This window comes from Cherax quadricarinatus, chromosome 45 (assembly GCF_038502225.1).
Source record: "Cherax quadricarinatus isolate ZL_2023a chromosome 45, ASM3850222v1, whole genome shotgun sequence".
In the NCBI taxonomy this organism is placed as follows: Eukaryota; Metazoa; Arthropoda; class Malacostraca; order Decapoda; family Parastacidae; genus Cherax; species Cherax quadricarinatus.
The window spans coordinates 26,298,377-26,320,550 of record NC_091336.1 but is presented as its reverse complement, the minus strand read 5'-3'; the positions used below and the strand labels follow the sequence as shown (position 1 = coordinate 26,320,550).

The 22,174-nt window shown below is 38.6% G+C and overlaps 1 protein-coding gene across 10 annotated transcripts in view; it reads left to right on the top strand.

Annotated features, from left to right (window-relative positions):
- The window catches only part of Syx1A (Syntaxin 1A), a 466,543-nt gene that overhangs the window by 316,266 nt on the left and 128,103 nt on the right, over positions 1-22,174 (top strand). For all 10 annotated transcript variants that reach the window (XR_008407913.2, XR_008407912.2, XM_053785239.2 and 7 more), the window contains exons 3-6: positions 3,442-3,541; positions 6,454-6,528; positions 8,385-8,567; positions 20,804-20,877. Coding sequence is in view for 8 of the 10 variants with exons in the window: in XM_053785239.2 (XP_053641214.1) it covers positions 3,442-3,541; positions 6,454-6,528; positions 8,385-8,567; positions 20,804-20,877 (432 nt within the window). In the remaining 2 variants the exon portion in view is untranslated. The remainder of the gene's footprint in view (positions 1-3,441; positions 3,542-6,453; positions 6,529-8,384; positions 8,568-20,803; positions 20,878-22,174) is intronic.

The window sequence follows — 22,174 nt, the reverse complement described above, 5'->3', positions numbered from 1 at the left end:
CTATTGAGCCAGAGATTTAGCAAGCAAGTTGCAGAGACATCCTCTAGTTTCCTACGAGAAATCTAATGGTTACTCTTATAGCTGCGATCGATGGAGTTGGTGGTAATGTTCTATAGCTCCTGCAGGATACCTGACGGATGCCCCCATGGCTCGGTCCCAGACCAGGCCTTTTAGGAGATGAAGGCCTGGCGTTAGACTGCTCGCTGGCGCACGCAGTCGAACGTATGAACTACAGACCCGTTGGTCAGGCACTGATCTGAACTTGTATCCTCTTGAAGATAGTCAGAAGTTTGTTGGGAATTTCCCTCATGCACAGCGGGAGGGCGTTAAAGAATCGGGGACCTCTGACACTCGTCGAGTTCTCTTGCAGTGTACTTTTCGTGACTATGTTTTTTAGTGGAGGTATTTTGTACAGTCCGCCAAGTATCTTGTTGCCATATGTACCTTTCTCGCATACGTTCCGCAGAATACAATTGGAGAGATGGTGGGTGTTCCTAGTAGTTCAGATGTTTTGAATGTATATGAGCAGTGAAAGTTCTCTACGTTTTCCAGCTCAGCAGTCTCGTGTACAGCAGTATTCTAGCCTGGAGAGAACAAATGACTTAAAGAGTTCCATCATTGCTCTGGATCTCTTGTCTTGAAAGTTCTAGTTATCCAACGTATATTTTTTCTTGCTGAAGCAAAAGTAACATTGTTGTCATCATTGATTGTGACATATTCAGATATTATTACTTCCAAGTCTCGCACATGAAACTTTCGATCCATTGAGTGATTTGAGTTTTTCCTGTCCTCCGTTAGAGTCTTCAATTTCTGCATTATTCCCTAGCGGAGCAAATTGATAATTTTTCTTGTTAGACATCGTGTTGTAAGAGTCTCACTGGAAGATTTGATTTATATCCGCATGAAGATTAGCTATCTTCCGGAGACGCCACTCCCAAAAAGATTCTGCTGTCATCAACAAAGGATGCTACGGTACCGTGATATATGTTCTTGTCAACGTTGGATATAAGAATGAGAAACAGAAGTAATGGGTGAGTATCGTGCCTTGAACAGAGCTTTTCACTCTGGCAGCCTCCGACTTCACTCTGTTTACTACTGCTATTGGTTCTCTTTATTAACAAGTTAAACATTCATTTACCAGCTTTTCCAGTTATTCACTTTGCACGCATTTTGTGCACAATTACATCATGGTCGCATTCTCGAACGCTTTTGAGAAATCACTGTATACTGCGTGAGCATATAGCTTGTGTCACAGAGCATCCAAGACAGCATTGCAATGATCTAGCAGTTGTTAAAGACAGGAGCGACCTGCCCTTAACCCATGCTTCCCTTTTACTGACTTCAATAAAAGGCTGTGTTCTCATGTCTCTGTATTAGATTTACAAATCTCCTGGTGGGCCTAAATCTCGTTAAAGATAATCAGCGGATATCAGAAATGTTGAGTGATCTGCCAAGTGCTAACTCAGTCACACTAAATGGTTATGTGGGCCCGCAGGCCGCCAACATCAACAACCTGGTTGATGAGGCAATCGACAGAGAAGCCGTGTCCCAGGCCGGGCTGCGAGAATAGAAAAACTCGAAAACTGTAAGAGGTATATATTATCATTCTGAAATAGCTGTCTTGCTAAACCTCCCTCAGAGTGCAGGCACCGTATTTAAAAGTGAATAAATTCATTCCTACAATGACGGCCATGCCAGCATATTATATATTATCCAGGACTGAGGTTTTTAGCCTTTGTGCTCAAGATACCGGGAACTTTTAATATCTAACATTTTCAGAAAAATAAATTAAATATTTTTTTGAACCCAAGCTCAGAATATTTTTCTGGTTCTGATTTCATAAGACAATTTTATCATGCTTGTTTTTATTTAGGAAGTCTGAAAAAATCTTAATTGTTTTAGAGCAATTGAATGCTTGAATAAAATTGTTGAACAGTATCTCCCACATGTATCTGATCAACCGGGCTGTGATGGCTATACAAGCCTGCTGGGTACTAGCACTAACAGCCTGGTTTACCAAGCGGTCAGCAGGGAAGATTTGCTGCAGGCTGTGTTACAGGAGGAGGAGGGTAGAAGACCTATCAGTACCAGTCACAGGTATACCTTATATATCTCAGGTACAACAAGACTGCTAGTTATGAGTAAAACATCAGTCATATTTTGACGTCTGTTACATAGTTTCTCATAGGTTAATTTGCAGGCTAAGAGCTGTTATCCTACCTCAGCTCATTTCAGAGCCCTATCTAAGGTATACTACCACCCCCAGGATGCGACCCACTAAAGTCGACTAACGCCCAGGTAGCTACTTAATGCTAGGTGAACAGGGACAGCAGGAAACATGCCCACTGATCCTCAGTATGTGAGCTGAGGTCACTACCACCACTGAGTGTCCCTCTCAAGGGAGGTGCATTGACGCCAGTGAGGGGCTCTTCATCCAAGGAATTAAACCCGTTCTCTGTTTGATCGAACCTGATTACCTCTCATCCCCCTCCCCCCAGGTGCTGTATGACCCGTGTGTGTTTAGCGCTACCTCTGGCCCCATGAATGTAATGTATTATACAGTTAACACACTTGTAAGCCATAGTCAGGGAGACAATAGTTATTGTATATATTAGTTATTGTATACAATTCACTATTTGTTGCCATTTATGATAAATTAAGCACTGTTTAAAATTCAGCAAGTTGTAGCTTTTAGCATAGTGTTCATAATGTTCAGCATATTGTCAATGTTCATTATGTTTAGCATATTGTTCAGCAGGCATCGTCTGGTATACATTGATCTAGACCTCAATGACAGTTTTTAAAAGACCATAATCTAGTGATATTAATACTTATGTTTTTAATGCTAATAATAATTGTATTACTATAGTTCTGTTAATATGTACTAGAAACATTATCAGCTCTACCACTGCCTACTACAACCACCACCACCACAGCTACTACTGCCACCACCACAGCTACTACTACCACCACCACCACAGCTACTACTACCACCACCACAGCTACTACTACTACCACCACAGCTACTACTACTACCACCACCACAGTTACTACTACCACCACCACAGCTACTACCACCACCACCACAGCAACTACTACCACCACCACCACAGCAACTACTACCACCACCACAGCTACTACTACCACCACCACCACAGCTACTACTACCACCACCACAGCTACTACTACCACCACCACTAACAGTACTACTGATAGTATTAATACTACTATTAGTATTATTATCAAAAAGAAGCACTAAACCTACTAGGGTCATACAGCACTACTATTAGTAGTACTACTAATAGTACTAGTACCACTGCTAATAGTATTAACATTAATAGTATACTTATCGTAGAATAAATCAACAGTTTTTCTGAACTGGTCATGTAGCCTCGTCAAATATTTATTTTGTAGTATTAATTGAGTTTGTTGTGCCAACAGGTGGAGGAGATACGAGAGATGATAGAAAAGATACAGAACAATGTGGAAGAAGTTAAGAAGAAACATAGTGAGATTCTCTCCGCACCGCAGACGGACGAGAGTGAGTACCATCACTAGATTTATATTATTATTTTTTTAAATGGGTGGAGGAGTAAGCCAGTGGAAGGCCTTGGTCAGATGACCAAAAGCTCCTTAGCAGGTCTCGTCATGACTTCTTAATGCTCGTGTCAGCAAACAATTCTGTTTAATGACGATCTTACCTAACCTAACTAGATAAATGGTACAATGTCGACAAGTTAATATGGGAGTTTTAATTATTTCGCGTGTTTTCATGTTTATGCTCTAGTGTTTGTAATTAAGTACTCTAGGCGTTTTACCCACCTGTTCTGTTTCTCCTAAGAGTTGCTAGGGATTTAATTTCACACTGATGTTGGTAAAAAAAAATTTAACCAGTTTTTTCCGCTCGGAATGTCCTTTTAATGTTTTTCCATCCCTCAAGTATTAATGACTTTCTTGCATGTTCTTAGTTAGTTTTCTACTCATTGTTGTAAACACTCGGTGAACTTGTGCTGCCCATTTTGGCCTCTTAATGTTTCCCCTCTGCTTTTCGGCGATTTAATGCTTTCCTGCGTTTTCTGAGACACTGTGACTACAAGTAATCCAGATTATCTTCCAAGTGATGGCAGCCTGTATTTTCTTGGAAGCTTCCTTGGGCAGACCAGTGTTGGAAGCATTGGTGTTCAACACCTAGTCTCGCACACTCGCACCATCCATGAGGATTCATTCCTTAAGAGCAGCAGTGCAAGTGTTTGATTGGTTCACGCTCGTACTGCTGCCGATCTTGATTGCCTCCTGTAACTTGGATGGCATTCTTGTCACCCTTTTGAACTACGACACAGAGGGAGAAGCTCAGCTTCTTGCTTTATACAAATGCTTTCCATCCTCTGTTGTCTTGACGAACTGTTCCAGAGTCATCGCCTTTAGGATCTGCTTCCAATCCATTGTCAGGGCTGTTAAATGTAGAAATAAGATACATTGAGGAATTAGATTAACACGTATAACATAAAGCCTATATTTTGAACACTTCATCTAGCTCCCAAGCATCCCTCTTAACAGGATGCCTGTAGCAACTTTTGCCCGGGTTACTACAAGCCTTTCTCTGCATCGCAACACAGAGTCTGGGAAAGAAAGGTGGTCGTTCTGGGTTCCTGTTATCTTCAGAAAGCTGAGTGCGCACTTGCCTAATGCCCCAAGTGTCTTTGATAATATTTGAACGAAGTTAGAGCATGCTACCTGGCACCAGTATTTGTTGATCTTTTTGGTCTACCCAAAGTTGGCAGAAGCGCACCTGCTTTACTGTATTGTAGGTAGGTGTTCGACATGTATATACACAGGTGTAGTTCCATGCTGTCAGCTTACCATGTTTCTAGGGTAGCATGGTGACTATCTGCATACTTTTGTTTACCATCAGGCTTAGTTAGCTAAGGTTCCCGTTCTGACTGAGGGGTCAGTAGGTTGTGGCAAGACTTGGCTTAGTGACATTGTTGGCATCCTTGGGTCCAGCATTCTTTCACTCTCATGCTACTTATACGTGATCTCCTGGTGAGACAAACAATGGAGCACACATCAGTCTGCTGACGCATTACCACAGATACACGTGTTTGGAGAGATTGGGGCAGCTAGGGAAGAGCTACTTCGATGTGAATGGTCTGGGTGTCACTGTGGGTGACAAAGGATACCTTAGGGACAGATAAGAGGAAGTCCCCAGCACGTGTTGCTCTTAATGCTAGGTTGCAAGCTTTGTCCTTTTTTGAGGCATTATCTAGTGATTTTCTCTCCAGTAGAATTGATTTAAATTTTAAGAGCTGGTTTGCTTGAAGAGTTGGCAAGGATATTCCACTTCTTGGCTGCTTGGATAAACTGTAGATCATAAATTCCTACAGAACTTTTCAGTCATGCTCGGACTATCTCCCTCACTAGTTCGTTGAATGTAATACACAAAGAAATACGGGAGATGCCATCTATTATCTTGCGAACTTCTTTTGGCCTCATAGTGACTGAAAGTGTTGCTTGACCTCATTAGTTGTATATGAATAGTGTACAGTACCGACAAGATGAAGAATTACACATGAAACATATGGGTATCTTTATTTGTAGACGTTTTGCCAACCAGTGGCTTTATCAATACAGGGACATAAGAATGTAGAATTATTGATATTCCAGTGACAGATTTAGTGTTTCCTGAGTGTTAATCTCAGGAGTTCGTCATATTCACTCAATTTTTGGTTGTCATAGGAGAACATAATTCAAGAAATAAGTTAGCCTGATACAGGATATCCCCATAAATTATCCTCTCCATTCCTCTCACAAAGTGGCCTAGAGACGGGTCTGTTGCTTCAGTTAAATAGCTCTCAAGTTGCTTCTGCGCTGCTCAGATAGCAGCGCCAGGCAGGTATTTTATGGTGTGAGCTAAACACTTCAGACGTTGACACGTGCCGGCCAAATAAGGTGAGCTACAGTAAATTAGCAACCCTCACCACAGCTTGTATGAATCAACATTGGCGCTCGCTCTCTGCCAACCCAAAAGCAATTCCATTAATAACCCACGATCTAGAAAACAATTTGATATTAATATTCCAAAATGCCCCAGTAATTCTGGTATTTTATATAATTATGATTTTAAGCCCTCCCTGAACTAATATTAAAACTTAAATCCCCTGATGAATGTGGCTATTTATATAGTTTTATCCATTTATTTACACAAACACTGAATTATGGTTGCAGACGTCCTACACAGTTTGTCAGAGATGCATGCAATTTAAAACATTTACCTAATACACAATACACCTTGGTAACAGATTTGAGTGTATGTACACAAATTTACACAACTTCTGATATATTTATTTAATGTTAAAATTTCGTGATTTTTTAAAGCTTCAAACATGACTGAGAAAAAAAATTCTGTTAAGGTGTAATATATCAACAGTAATAACGGTTCTGTTTGTGTTACAGAGGTGAAACAGGAGCTGGACGACATGATGACAGACATAAAGAAGACTGCCAACAGAGTCAGGGCAAAACTCAAAGGTATAGCTGCCTCACTCTTACCCTTGTTCTGCATCCTTTATCCTTCTTTATTATTATTCGTATTAGTGTTAGTTATTATTATTAGTAGTTATTGTTATTTATTACTATTATTAGTAGTAGTACTAGCATATTATAATTATTTATATTCTGCCTTCCTTATCTTCCTCTATTATTATTATTACCCTTATTATTAATAGTAATTATTATTAGTAGTAATGGTAGTACAAGTACTAGTTTATTATAATTGTTATTAAAATACTAAGTGTATTGTTCATAGAGCAACGATTATTATATCATTAGTTATAATCCTTACTTGATTCAGCATCAACTACGTCACAGACTTAACACATGTTCGTAATTATAGGAATAATAACTTCTAATGAAACTTACAGTGAAAAATTTTGTTACTGTGGATGTTATTTTACATTAGTACCTATTATGTTGCTGTGGAAGTTATTATAGTGCAGTGGGAGTTATTATAGTGATGTGGAAGTTGTTATAGTGCAGTAGGAGTTTTCGTTAGAAAGTATTTTAGGCGAGTGGAAGTTATTGTAGGCAAATATAAGTTACTGTAAGCCAGTGGAAGTTAAAATTATTCTTTTGCATTGGAAGTTATTATGGTGCAGTGGTACTTGGTGACATATGTGCACACAGATACAAAGTGACAGGTACATACAGTACAAAATGACACACAGGTACACACAGGGTACAAGGTGACACTGGTACATGGTACAAGGTGACATTGGTACACACATGGTACAAGGTAACACTGGTACACACATGGTACAAGGTGACACACTGAAACACACATGATACAAGGTGACACTGATACACACACACACATGGTACAAGGTGACACACTGAAACACACATGGTACAAGGTGACACATACACACATGGTACAAGGCGACACACTGAACCACACATGGTACAAGGTGACTGGTCCACAAATGGTACAAGGTGACACATTGGTACACACATGGTACAAGGTGACACATTGGTACACACATGGTACAAGGTGACACACTGGTACACACATGGTACAAAGTGACACATTGGTACACATGTGGTACAAGGTGACACATTGGTACACACATGGTACAAGATGACACATTGGTACACACATGGTACAAGGTGACACACTGATACATGGTACAAAGTGACATAATTAACAGTAATTTACAGTAAGTAATTTGTGTACTGTATATGCATTTTTTAGGCCTAGCTTTATTGCTCACTTGATATATGATAGTGTAAACATGTTATCAAGCTTATATATGCATTTGAAATTGAAAAAAGGCTATATTTTCACTTTCAAATGAATGTAAAAGCTTGATATGTTTACACTATCATATATTAAGTGAGCAATAGAGCTAGGCCTAAAAAATGCATACACAGAACACACATTACTTGAAAATATTTTCATCCTTAGGTTATAGTGAGTGAATATAAATGAATGAGTTTAATTGAAAACCGCCATAAAGTGAAGTGCTGTAAAACAGGGCCTTCCTGTACGAATTTGGTCATCGTAAAAACACTGACATTAATCAAATGACTGATGACTTTTAATTTGGTTTAAAAAAGAGCATCAGAACTTATGTTTTGTTGTCTAACAGTTTTCTAATAAAAATCATTGCACACATTTTTGTAATTTTATAAATCTAAAAAAAATTTTTAATTTTTCTTAATTTTATCTCAAAACCTAACATTTTCTAAACGTTATTTTTTCCTATTTCTTAATAAATAGGTTTTCTTACATTTATGTAAATTTTTCCATTTTAATTATTTTTCTCTGTCAAAAAAATTCTAACATATTACTAACATTTTTTGTGACATTGTCTTTCCTCCATTGGCAGTAATCGAACAAAACATCGAGTCAGAAGAACACGTGAGTAAGGCAAGTGCGGATTTAAGGATAAAGAAGACGCAACACTCGACATTGAGTCGCAAGTTCGTTGAGGTGATGACTGAGTACAACCGAACACAGACAGACTACCGTGAACGATGCAAGGGCAGGATACAGAGACAGCTCGAAATTAGTAAGTGATTATTTTTTGTATAACAAAATTAAGTACATTAGACCCTTATATTACACTGTAGTTACATACCTGAAAATGCTGTGTTAGATAAATCCAGGTGAGATAAACTGAAGAACTTATAGGAAAAATAGGGTTACATTCCTGGGACATCCCCAAAAAGCCAAACAACTTTTATTTTTAGACAACCAGATCTTATAAAAATAAAAATGATAATGTTGTTTTTGTTGTTTAAGATTACAAATGCAACATAAATAATAATATTTACCTTAAATTGTGGTGCTGGTGTATGTCAGTGATTGTAAAGAGAGTGGAGATGCATGGTGTGGCCCTACTGGGCTGAGTTGGATGATTGTTCGTTGTCAGCAGAGGTGGATGGTTGAGGTTCTGGTACTAAAGTCAATGGTTCTACATTGGAGTGTGCATAAATTCTGTAATGGATATCTGGCTTCTTTTACCCTGCAGTACATTATACCGCTGATGGTAAGGTATCAACAGTTGCTCTAGACCCCATTTCAAAGCACTGCTTCTAGATTTGTCAGGGTCCTCCTCAGTGAAAAAGTGAGCTAATTTAGCAGCAACATGGAACTGCTCACCTAACTGCTGCAATGTTAACTGTTTTTCTTGAGGTGGTGGTTGTTCTTCTGTTATCTGGCTCCCTTGTATCTGTGCATTGAGCTGTGCCAACATTTCCTCTGGACTCTTGTCTTCATCATCTTCTAAGAGCTCATTCAAATCATCTTCCTTCATATCTTCAAAGTCATCACCTGGTAATCTCCTTGCCAGCTGAACAAATTCCTTAATCTGACTCTCAAGCAAGGGAAAACCAGTGAAAGAATTTACTACAGAATGCCATAACTTTCCCCAGCCTGTATTTAATGTTGAATGGGGCACTTCATTCCATGCACTTGTAGCATAGCTGGTAAATTTTGGCATAGACATAAGAGAATGGGGCTGTGTAGTGAGTGGGCACAGTATTAAATAATTATGTCCCATCTGGTGCATGATGGGAAAAGCAAAACTCTGACCTTGCATTTGGTTTAAAATAAGTGAATTTGCTATGTTTTCTAGGATGGTTTTTATGGTTTTATTGGCTGTTTCTTGGTATCTTTTGATAGATTGAAAGATATACTGCTGAGTGAGGATCATTTTGATTGGTTTCAGGACCTGGAATATCCTGAAATTGGGCTGAAAGTAGTGGAAATAATAAATTTTTGACGATTTTCCTGAGGATGGGTATGGCCCCCTCCTACACTCCTTGATCTGTTTTAAGGGTTTTTACTAGATCTGATTAAATTATTGGGATGCTGTAAACCATGATTACTCATTCCTGGTTATATTCTATTATACAAGAAATAGGGTAAAAATTTTTAATTTTTTTTTTTTTTTTTAACAAGTCGGCCGTCTCCCACCGAGACAGGGTGACCCAAAAAAGAAAGAAAATCCCCAAAAAGAAAATGCTTTCATCACCATTCAACAGTTTCACCACACTCACACATTATCACTGTTTTTGCAGAGGTGCTCAGAATACAACAGTTTAGAAGCATATACGTATAAAGATACACAACATATCCCTCCAAACTGCCAATATCCCAAACCCCTCCTTTAAAGTGCAGGCATTGTACTTCCCATTTCCAGGACTCAAGTCCGACTATATGAAAATAACCGGTTTCCCTGAATCCCTTCACTAAATATTACCCTGCTCACACTCCAACAGATCGTCAGGTCCCAAGTATCATTCGTCTCCATTCACTCCTATCTAACATGCTCATGCACACTTGCTGGAAGTCCAAGCCCCTCGCCCACAAAACCTCCTTTACCCCCTCTCTCCAACCCTTTCGAGGACGACCCCTACCCCTCCTTCCTTCCCCTATAGATTTATATGCTTTCCATGTCATTCTACTTTGATCCATTCTCTCTAAATGATCAAACCACCTCAACAACCCCTCTTCTGCCCTCTGACTAATGCTTTTATTAACTCCACACCTTCTCCTAATTTCCACACTCCGAATTTTCTGCATAATATTTACACCACCCTTAGACAGGACATCTCCACTGCCTCCAACCGTCTCCTCGCTGCTGCATTTACCACCCAAGCTTCACATCCATATAAGAGTGTTGGTACCACTATACTTTCATACATTCCCTTCTTTGCCTCCATAGATAGCGTTTTTTGACTCCACATATACCTCAACGCACCACTCACTTTTTTTCCTTCATCAATTCTATGATTAACCTCATCCTTCATAAATCCATCTGCCGACACATCAACTCCCAAGTATCTGAAAACATTCACTTCTTCCATACTCCTCCTCCCCAATTTGATATCCAATTTTTCTTTATCTAAATCATTTGATACCCTCATCACCTTACTCTTTTCTATGTTCACTTTCAACTTTCTACGTTTACACACATTCCCAAACTCATCCACTAACCTTTGCAATTTTTCTTTAGAATCTTCCTTAAGCACAGTATCATCAGCAAAAAGTAACTGTGTCAATTCCTATTTTGAATTTGATTCCCCATAATTTAATCCCAGCCCTCTCCCGAACACCCTAGCATTTACTTCTTTTACAACCCCATCTATAAATATATTAAACAACCATGGTGACATTACACATCCCTGTCTAAGACCTACTTTTACCAGAAAGTATTCTCCCTCTCTTCTACACACCCTAACCTGAGCCTCACTATCCTCATGAAAACTCTTAACAGCATTTAGTAACTTACCACCTATTCCATATACTTGCAACATCTGCCACATTGCTTCTCTATCCACTCTATCATATGCCTTTTCTAAATCCATAAATGCAATAAAAATTTCCCTACCTTTACCTAAATACTGTTCACATATATGCTTCAATGTAAACACTTGATCTACACATCCCCTACCCACTCTGAAGCCTCCCTGCTCATCCACAATCCTACATTCTGTCTTACCTCTAATTCTTTCAATTATAACCCTACCATATACTTTTCCTGGTATACTCAGTAAACTTATTCCTCTATAAAAGTGTAATATAGGAGAGACTTGAACACATGAGTAAAGAACAGAGGATATATTGCTTTAGTGCCTAGAATGTCTCCAGTGTTTATTTTAGACTGTTTTTAAAATGGATTTTATTTTAATTTTGTATAAAATTGGCAAAATTATCAACTTCTGCGCAGTTTCTTGTGCTCGATAGAATAGAAGGCATTCTAGCAAAATTGCTTAGAGTTTGGTCGAATTGAGCAACAGAATTGGCTTAGAATAGGACTTAAAGTGGGCAAAATTGCCAAGACGCAAATTGTGCCCAAACGAGTAACTTTGCACTTGCTTAGTTCTATTAAGTTTTCCATCAAATTTCATATTTTTGGAGTCCTTACCCTCATAAAAAAATTCTCTACTATTTTTATTTTTTTTTCTCAAGAATTCCGAAACCGTTAGCATGAAGGTGTTAATTAACCCTTTCAGGGTTTTCGATGTACTAGTACGGTTTACGCACCAGGGTTATTGACGTACTAGAACGCCTAAATTCTAGCGCCTTCAAATCTAGCAAGAGAAAGCTGGTAGGCCTACTTATGAAAGAATGGTTTATGTGGTCAGTGTGTGCAGTATAAAAAAATCCTGCAACACATAGTGCATAATGAGAAAAAAAAACTGTGTTTTTGGATTAAAACAACGACTTAGCACTGTATTTTCGTATGGTATTTATGGTTGTAGTCTAGTTTTCCTGGTCTCATTTTATAGAATGGAAGACATATTACAGAAATTGAGATGATTTTGATTGGTTTCACAATGAACAGTACCTTGAAACTGAGCTCAAAGTAGCAGAAATGTTCGATTTTTACCAAAATTCAAAAGTAAACAAATCATGCCAAGCGTCCAATACACATCAACTGGTGAGTTTAATATTCTTTCACAAGTGCGCTGATATTATTTATACCATTTCTACACTAATGCAGTAGTCTGCATAACAGTAAATCTTCTATTTTTTTGTGATATAAAAATTCAAAGTGGAAAGCAAAAGAAATATAAGAGGGGCCTGGGGATGTGACTAACAAACAGAAAACTTGTTATTTTAATGCCAGGAATGGCTGTCTTGTTTATTCTGGACCCTATTTAGAAATTGGCATCTTCTGAAATTTGTGTGAAATTGGCAAAATTGCCAATTTCTAACCACTTTATTGGATAGTTGAAATTGGTAAATGGGTGATTTCTTGTATTCATTCGACAGAAAAAATGGAGTTCTAGCGAAATAAATATGATTTTTGTCGACTGGTATACAGGAATTGGCCGAAAATAAGGCTCAAAGTGGATGAAATCGCCGATGCGTAAACATCGGTGAGACCGCTAACTTAGCGAGAGCATAATTCCATAAGTTTTTCATCAAATTTCAAACTTTTGGTGTCATTATGATCGGGAAAAGATTCTCTATCATTTCAACAAGAAAGAAAGATTTTTTTTTTTCCGAAACATTTTTGATTCTGAGAAGTTTAGGAGAGGGGCCTCTCGACCCTGAAAGGGTTAAAGCTTTCCTTGTCTTCTCTGCAAAGGTACTGATAATATGAGTTAAGATAGCTTCCATGCAATGTCACGGTTGAAGTTCAGCATTGCAAGCTCAAAGTTTCTTATCCCATTTTAGGCATGTTATAATTGTCCACTTGATTCAGCAAATTAAAGTTGAGCTCATGTGAAGTCAGAGATACTACTGGTAAACTGACAGAAATCTTTCTTTCTTCTTTCAATGCACCAGCCGTATCCCACTGAGGTGGGGTGGCCCAAAAGGAAAAACGAAAGTTTCTCCTTTTAAATTTAGTAATATATACAGAAGGTAGTAGGTTGGTAGACAGCAACCACCCAGGGAAGTACTACCGTCCTGCCAGATGACTGTGAAACAAAACCTGTAACTGTTTTGCATGATGGTAGGATTGCTGGTTTCTTTTTCTGTCTCATAAACACGCTAAGATAACAGGGATATCTTGCTACTCCTACTTACACTTTGGTCACACTTCACAGACACGCACATGCATATATATATATACATACATCTAGGTTTTTCTCCTTTTTCTAAATAGCTCTTGTTCTTTTTATTTCTTCTATTGTCCATGGGGAAGTGGAAAAGAATCTTTCCTCCGTAAGCCATGCGTGTCGTATGAGGCGACTAAAATGCCGGGAGCAATGGGCTAGTAACCCCTTCTCCTGTATACAATTACTAAAAAAGAGAAGAAGAAAAACTTTATAAAACTGGGTTGCTTAAATGTGCGTGGATGTAGTGCGGATGACAAGAAACAGATGATTGCGGATGTTATGAATGAAAAGAAGTTGGATGTCCTGGCCCTAAGCGAAACAAAGCTGAAGGGGGTAGGAGAGTTTCAGTGGGGGGAAATAAATGGGATTAAATCTGGAGTATCTGAGAGAGTTAGAGCAAAGGAAGGGGTAGCAGTAATGTTAAATGATCAGTTATGGAAGGAGAAAAGAGAATATGAATGTGTAAATTCAAGAATTATGTGGATTAAAGTAAAGGTTGGATGCGAGAAGTGGGTCATAATAAGCGTGTATGCACCTGGAGAAGAGAGGAATGCAGAGGAGAGAGAGAGATTTTGGGAGATGTTAAGTGAATGTATAGGAGCCTTTGAACCAAGTGAGAGAGTAATTGTGGTAGGGGACTTGAATGCTAAAGTAGGAGAAACTTTTAGAGAGGGTGTGGTAGGTAAGTTTGGGGTGCCAGGTGTAAATGATAATGGGAGCCCTTTGATTGAACTTTGTATAGAAAGGGGTTTAGTTATAGGTAATACATATTTTAAGAAAAAGAGGATAAATAAGTATACACGATATGATGTAGGGCGAAATGACAGTAGTTTGTTGGATTATGTATTGGTAGATAAAAGACTGTTGAGTAGACTTCAGGATGTACATGTTTATAGAGGGGCCACAGATATATCAGATCACTTTCTAGTTGTAGCTACACTGAGAGTAAAAGGTAGATGGGATACAAGGAGAATAGAAGCATCAGGGAAGAGAGAGGTGAAGGTTTATAAACTAAAAGAGGAGGCAGTTAGGGTAAGATATAAACAGCTATTGGAGGATAGATGGGCTAATGAGAGCATAGGCAATGGGGTTGAAGAGGTATGGGGTAGGTTTAAAAATGTAGTGTTAGAGTGTTCAGCAGAAGTTTGTGGTTACAGGAAAGTGGGTGCAGGAGGGAAGAGGAGCGATTGGTGGAATGATGATGTAAAGAGAGTAGTAAGGGAGAAAAAGTTAGCATATGAGAAGTTTTTACAAAGTAGAAGTGATGCAAGGAGGGAAGAGTATATGGAGAAAAAGAGAGAAGTTAAGAGAGTGGTGAAGCAATGTAAAAAGAGAGCAAATGAGAGAGTGGGTGAGATGTTATCAACAAATTTTGTTGAAAATAAGAAAAAGTTTTGGAGTGAGATTAACAAGTTAAGAAAGCCTAGAGAACAAATGGATTTGTCAGTTAAAAATAGGAGAGGAGAGTTATTAAATGGAGAGTTAGAGGTATTGGGAAGATGGAAGGAATATTTTGAGGAATTGTTAAATGTTGATGAAGATAGGGAAGCTGTGATTTCGTGTATAGGGCAAGGAGGAATAACATCTTGTAGGAGTGAGGAAGAGCCAGTTGTGAGTGTGGGGGAAGTTCGTGAGGCAGTAGGTAAAATGAAAGGGGGTAAGGCAGCCGGGATTGATGGGATAAAGATAGAAATGTTAAAAGCAGGTGGGGATATAGTTTTGGAGTGGTTGGTGCAATTATTTAATAAATGTATGGAAGAGGGTAAGGTACCTAGGGATTGGCAGAGAGCATGCATAGTTCCTTTGTATAAAGGCAAAGGGGATAAAAGAGAGTGCAAAAATTATAGGGGGATAAGTCTGTTGAGTGTACCTGGTAAAGTGTATGGTAGAGTTATAATTGAAAGAATTAAGAGTAAGACGGAGAATAGGATAGCAGATGAACAAGGAGGCTTTAGGAAAGGTAGGGGGTGTGTGGACCAGGTGTTTACAGTGAAACATATAAGTGAACAGTATTTAGATAAGGCTAAAGAGGTCTTTGTGGCATTTATGGATTTGGAAAAGGCGTATGACAGGGTGGATAGGGGGGCAATGTGGCAGATGTTGCAAGTGTATGGTGTAGGAGGTAGGTTACTGAAAGCAGTGAAGAGTTTTTACGAGGATAGTGAGGCTCAAGTTAGAGTATGTAGGAAAGAGGGAAATTTTTTCCCAGTAAAAGTAGGCCTTAGACAAGGATGTGTGATGTCACCGTGGTTGTTTAATATATTTATAGATGGGGTTGTAAGAGAAGTAAATGCGAGGGTCTTGGCAAGAGGCGTGGAGTTAAAAGATAAAGAATCACACACAAAGTGGGAGTTGTCACAGCTGCTCTTTGCTGATGACACTGTGCTCTTGGGAGATTCTGAAGAGAAGTTGCAGAGATTGGTGGATGAATTTGGTAGGGTGTGCAAAAGAAGAAAATTAAAGGTGAATACAGGAAAGAGTAAGGTTATGAGGATAACAAAAAGATTAGGTGATGAAAGATTGAATATCAGATTGGAGGGAGAGAGTATGGAGGAGGTGAACGTATTCAGATATTTGGGAGTGGACGTGTCAGCGGATGGGTCTATGAAAGATGAGGTGAATCATAGAATTGATGAGGGAAAAAGAGTGAGTGGTGCACTTAGGAGTCTGTGGAGACAAAGAACTTTGTCCTTGGAGGCAAAGAGGGGAATGTATGAGAGTATAGTTTTACCAACGCTCTTATATGGGTGTGAAGCGTGGGTGATGAATGTTGCAGCGAGGAGAAGGCTGGAGGCAGTGGAGATGTCATGTCTGAGGGCAATGTGTGGTGTGAATATAATGCAGAGAATTCGTAGTTTGGAAGTTAGGAGGAGGTGCGGGATTACCGAAACTGTTGTCCAGAGGGCTGAGGAAGGGTTGTTGAGGTGGTTCGGACATGTAGAGAGAATGGAGCGAAACAGAATGACTTCAAGAGTGTATCAGTCTGTAGTGGAAGGAAGGCGGGGTAGGGGTCGGCCTAGGAAGGGTTGGAGGGAGGGGGTAAAGGAGGTTTTGTGTGCGAGGGGCTTGGACTTCCAGCAGGCATGCGTGAGCGTGTTTGATAGGAGTGAATGGAGACAAATGGTTTTTAATACTTGACGTGCTGTTGGAGTGTGAGCAAAGTAACATTTATGAAGGGATTCAGGGAAACCGGCAGGCCGGACTTGAGTCCTGGAGATGGGAAGTACAGTGCCTGCACTCTGAAGGAGGGGTGTTAATGTTGCAGTTTAAAAACTGTAGTGTGAAGCACCCTTCTGGCAAGACAGTGATGGAGTGAATGATGGTGAAAGTTTTTCTTTTTCGGGCCACCCTGCCTTGGTGGGAATCGGCCGGTGTGATAATAAAATAAAAATAATAAAATAATACAGGAGAAGGGGTTACTAGCCCCTTGCTCCCGGCTTACGGAGGAAGAATAAACTGACAGAAATATGCACTGCAATTGTCGTGTTAGGAATAACAGCCGAGAGTTCAAGATCAAGCATATCTTGAAGTACAGCCTTTCCTCACTTAACAATGGAGTTCCGTTCCTAAGACCATGTCAGTAAATGAATTCGTTGCTAAGTGAGGAGCATACTATAATGGTAGTGGGTTTGTGTTGACCATCTTGGATATTATTTTAATGTCACCTTTGCACCATTTATAACATTTCTGGTTTATTTTTAAATGTTTATACAGTAGTGTACTGTGTATTGTAATAAGCAGAATAGAGGAAATCGGTTCTAATATGCCTTATTTAGGTATGCATACTGGTCAGAGAGCTGGTCATAATTCCGAGTTGTCGGTAAATGAGTACGTTGCTAAGCGAGGAGAGGCTGTAATTAATTTGGTGTCCATTCCGATTTAAAGTTCATCAAATATCTTCTTTCTTCTTTCAACAAACCGGCTGTATCCCACTGAAGCAAGGTGGCCCAAAAAGACAAATGAAAGTTTCTCTTTTTAAATTTAGTAATTTATACAGAAGAGGAGGTTGCTAGCCCCTTGCTCCTGGCATTTTTGTCGTTTCTTACAACACGCATGGCTTACGGAGGAAGAATTCTGTTCAACTTCGCAATGGAGATAAGAAATAAACAATAACAAGAACTAGTAAGAAATAAACGAAAACCCAGAAGGGTGTGTATGTACATATATGGTTGTATGTACAGTGGACCCCCGCCTTACGATATTAATCTGTTACTGAGAGCTCATCGTAAGCCGAAATTATTGTTAGCCGAATTAATTTTCCCCATAAGAAATAATGGAAATCAAATTAATCCGTTCCTGACACCCTAAAGTATGAATAAAAAATTTTTTTTACCACATGAAATATTAATTTTAATACACACAAACTGAAGAAGACATGCACAATTACTACTCAACTAAGAATAGAATACATGACACTTACCTTTATTGAAGATCTGGTGATGATTGATGGGATGGGAGGAGGGGAGAGTGTGCAAGTTATTGTTTAGAAGGGGAATCCCCTTCCATTAGGACTTGAGGTAGCAAGTCCTTTTCCAGGGTTACTTCCCTTCTTCTTTTAATACCACTAGGACCAGCTTGAGAGTCACTGGACCTCTGTTGCACAACAAATCTGTCCATAGAGCTCTGTACCTCGCATTCCTTTAAGATTTTCCTAAAATGGGCCACAACATTGTCATTGTCACCAGCATGGCTTGCAATAGCTGTGTTAGGGTGATTTTCATCCATAAAGGTTTGCATTTCAACCCACTTTGCATACATTTCCTTAATCTCTTTTTTCAATTCCATACTAATTCTCGCCATTTTTACCACAGGGATGGCACTAGAAGCTTTCTTGGGGTCCATGGTGACTTATTTTGCAGTTACAAGCACTAAAAACACTGGGATAATGTGAAATGTACCGAATGTATGTGTAGATGCGACCGCACTGTGACTATTGTATTCTTTTGTGACTATTGTATTCTGTATCAGTTGCATGGCCAGAAGAGAAAGCTATAATTTTCCATCTCTCAAAAGTGTATCAGATTGTGAAGTGCAGTCTCTGGAAAACACACAAGCTGCATAGTCCTCAATATTTGGAACAAGAGAACAGTACCAACACTACACAGTTCATAAGACTGGGTCCTCCAGAATAGTTTATACAAAATGAAAGTGTTTATTTCCAGAAGCTATAGTATATAATTTGTATTAAACCAGATGTGCCCATAATGCCTAGGCATAATAGAGGCTCTCATTGCATTGCAACCCATTATTGTAAATACATAATCTCTATGTACTGTTTGCAAAGACATAAATAAATGAAATAAATAAATAATGAATTATCTGCACTGTTTGTGTGAGTTAAGCAAGATGATATAGCTTTGGCAGGTAGTGAGTCAAAAAATAGTCATTTTAATTTGTTTTTTATTAACACATCGGCTGTTTCCCGAAAAAGAAAAGCTTTGTCATTCACTCCATCACTGTCTTGCCAGAGGCATGCCTACACTAGTTATATAACTGCAACATTAACACCCCTCCTTCAGAGTGCAGACACTGTGCTTCCCATCTCCAGGACTCAAGTCCGGCCTGCCGGTTTCCCTGAATACCTTCATAAATGTTATCTTGCTTACACTCCAACAGCACGTCAAGTCCTAAAAACCATTTGTCTGCACTCGCTCCTGTCTAACATGCTCATGCACGCTTGCTCGAAGTCTAAGCCTCTCACACACATAACGTCCTTTACCCCCTCCCTCCAATCTTTCCTAGGCTGACCCCTACCCCGCCTTCCCTCCGCTGCAGATTTGTATACTTTAGATGTCATTCTATTTTGTTCCTTCCTCTCTACATGTCCAAACCATCTCAATAACCCCTCCTCAGCTCTCTGGATAAGAGATTTGGTAATTGCATACCTCCTCCTAATTTCCAAGCTATGGATTCTCTGCATTATTTTCACACCACACATATTGCCCTCAGACATGATACCTCCACTTTCTCCAGCGTTCTCCTTGTTGCAACATTTACAACCCATGCCTCACACCCATACAAGAGCATTGGTATAATTATACTCTCATACATTCCCCTCTTTGCTTTCATGGATAAAGTTCTTTGTCTCCACAGACTCCTCAGTGCACCACTCACCTTTTTCCCTTCGTCAATTCTCTGATTCACCTCATCCTTCATAGACCCATCTGCTGACACATCCACTCCCAAATATCTGAACACATTCAGCTTCTCCATACTCTCTCCCTCCAATCTGATATCCAATCTTCCGTTGCCTAATTTTTTTTGTTATCCTCATCACCTTACTCTTTCCTGTATTCACTTTTAACTTCCTTCTTTTACATACCCTACCAAACTCATCAGCCAACCTCTGCAACTTCTTTTCAGAATCTCCCAAAAAGCACAGTGTCATCAGCAAAGAGCAACTGTGACAACTCCCACTTTGTGTTAGATTCTTTGTCTTTTAACCCCACACCACTTGCCAAGATCTAAGCATTCACTTCTCTTACTACTCCATCTATAAATATATTGAACAACAATGGTGACATCACCATGGGTGTTCAATATATTTAGATTTGAGAAAATTCACTTGACTGATGGTACATGAGGTCCTCCCCAATTTAAGAATGCTTGAGTTATAAATATTAAAATGCCAGTCCACCATTATTAGTGTCATACACAGCTGTCTTTTATAATAGAACACCAGAAACAACTTGTTAATTTGTTGGGACTCTAGTATCTTTATTTTATGAATATGAGAGAGTACATACCGAATGCAGTTTGAAGGGTCCTCTGAACTATAATGTAATGTAAGCATGCTTCTGGCAAGATATTGTTTGAGTGAAAGTAAAAGGGTTTTCTTCTTTGTAGGGGCCACCCTACCTCGATGGGGGATGGCCGGAATGTTAAAAAATGCTAAATAATTACTGGTAGTCTAGTATAGCATACGGTAGCCTCTCTTATATAGCTCCTTTACACAGTGTGATTATTTGTAAATGCAATTGAAAAGTACATCTGAAATTGAAAAGTATATGGAGAGGCTTTCATAGTACATGCTATTCAACTTTGTGTGCAGTTTTTCAGTTGCATTACATAAAAATAACACTAAACAGTTTTTTACAAAAGAGCCTACTGTATAATATATTTCATTCTATGTATAACTTCTTGTAAGTACTTTATTTTAATGCCATGTTATTGTATTTTCCTTACCCTGTGTGCTGGATCTGACTGTCATCACACTTGTATTGTGCAGCTGGGCGCAACACGACTAGTGACGAGTTGGAAGACATGTTAGAGCAGGGCAACCCGGCTGTTTTCACTCAAGGGGTAATCACACTATTCTTCCTGTCCTAAATGTTTAAAGACTATTACAAACTCTGAGCTTTTCTTTAAATTATATATTGTTTAATTCACATTTAACTGTAGACAAAGTATTAATAAACATAGTGGGTAATGTGTTAAACCTATAATTATTTAATGTAATCATTGATTGCCTATAATTCTTTAATTCAACTAATAAATGCCTATACTTCCTTAATTCAACCATTAATTGCTTATAATTAATTAATTATTGACTGTCTATAATTGCTTATTTTAATTATTGCCTGCTTGTAACTGCTTTTGTTAACCATTGACTCTGGTAAGACATTGTTTAACAATAAATTTTATTTTCCCCAAGCTATTTTGATAGGTAGCAGTCAGTCATGTTGGCAGTAGATTTCAGATTTTTTCATACCCCAAATTGTATGTAACCATAAGCTGATTTACAAAGTTGATGTAGATGTATGTCAGTAAAATCTTAATATAAGGAACATTTAAAAAATGAACAAAATCTGTTGAGTAACTGGTACTTTTAATTCCTTTATTTTCAATGTTTATTGCAATGTAAGTGTAAATTATGTGTACGGTACTATAGGTAAACAGTAGAGTAGTGTACTTAAATTATTTTTTGATATTTTGCTATTTTTTTTTTAATTTCTTTACTATATTGTGATATAATGAACACTTGGAAAATCACCCTTATTAGTTTATTATATCAAGTGTTTACTGTAGTCAGTTTTATTTATAATAATAAATTTAAAATAATAATCACCAACACTTTCAATATTGTCTGCATAGATAACAATGTCAAAAATAGTAACATAAAATTTATTGCAAAATAAGTACTTGTCATAATATCCATAGCATAACCATATTTGGTTTGTGAATCTATTTTGTTTAAATAACCTGAGTGAGCCTTTTGCCTGGTAGGGAAAAATTGACTATAAGGGCTAGAACCTGTTATCCTATCTTGGTTCTTTTCAAAGCTCAGCGCTATTTAAAGTGTACTACTACTTTCCCCCCTTCCTAGAGTGCCACTCAGAACAGTGGCCTAACACCCAAGTACCTGTTTACTGCTAGGTGAACAGGGGGAACTGATGAAAGGAGACCTGCCCAAGGTCTTTACCTGCTCAGGATTGACTTCATGTCACATGGATGTAATCTCCTTATTCTGTTTTGGAATGTTAATCCTCCCCTTATTTTGTCAGCTTTAATGAAAAATTAGTAAACTTGGTTAATGATTGATTGTAATGACAAACAGTATATCCTTTATTATTAATTTTATAGTCTTAATTGAAGCAAA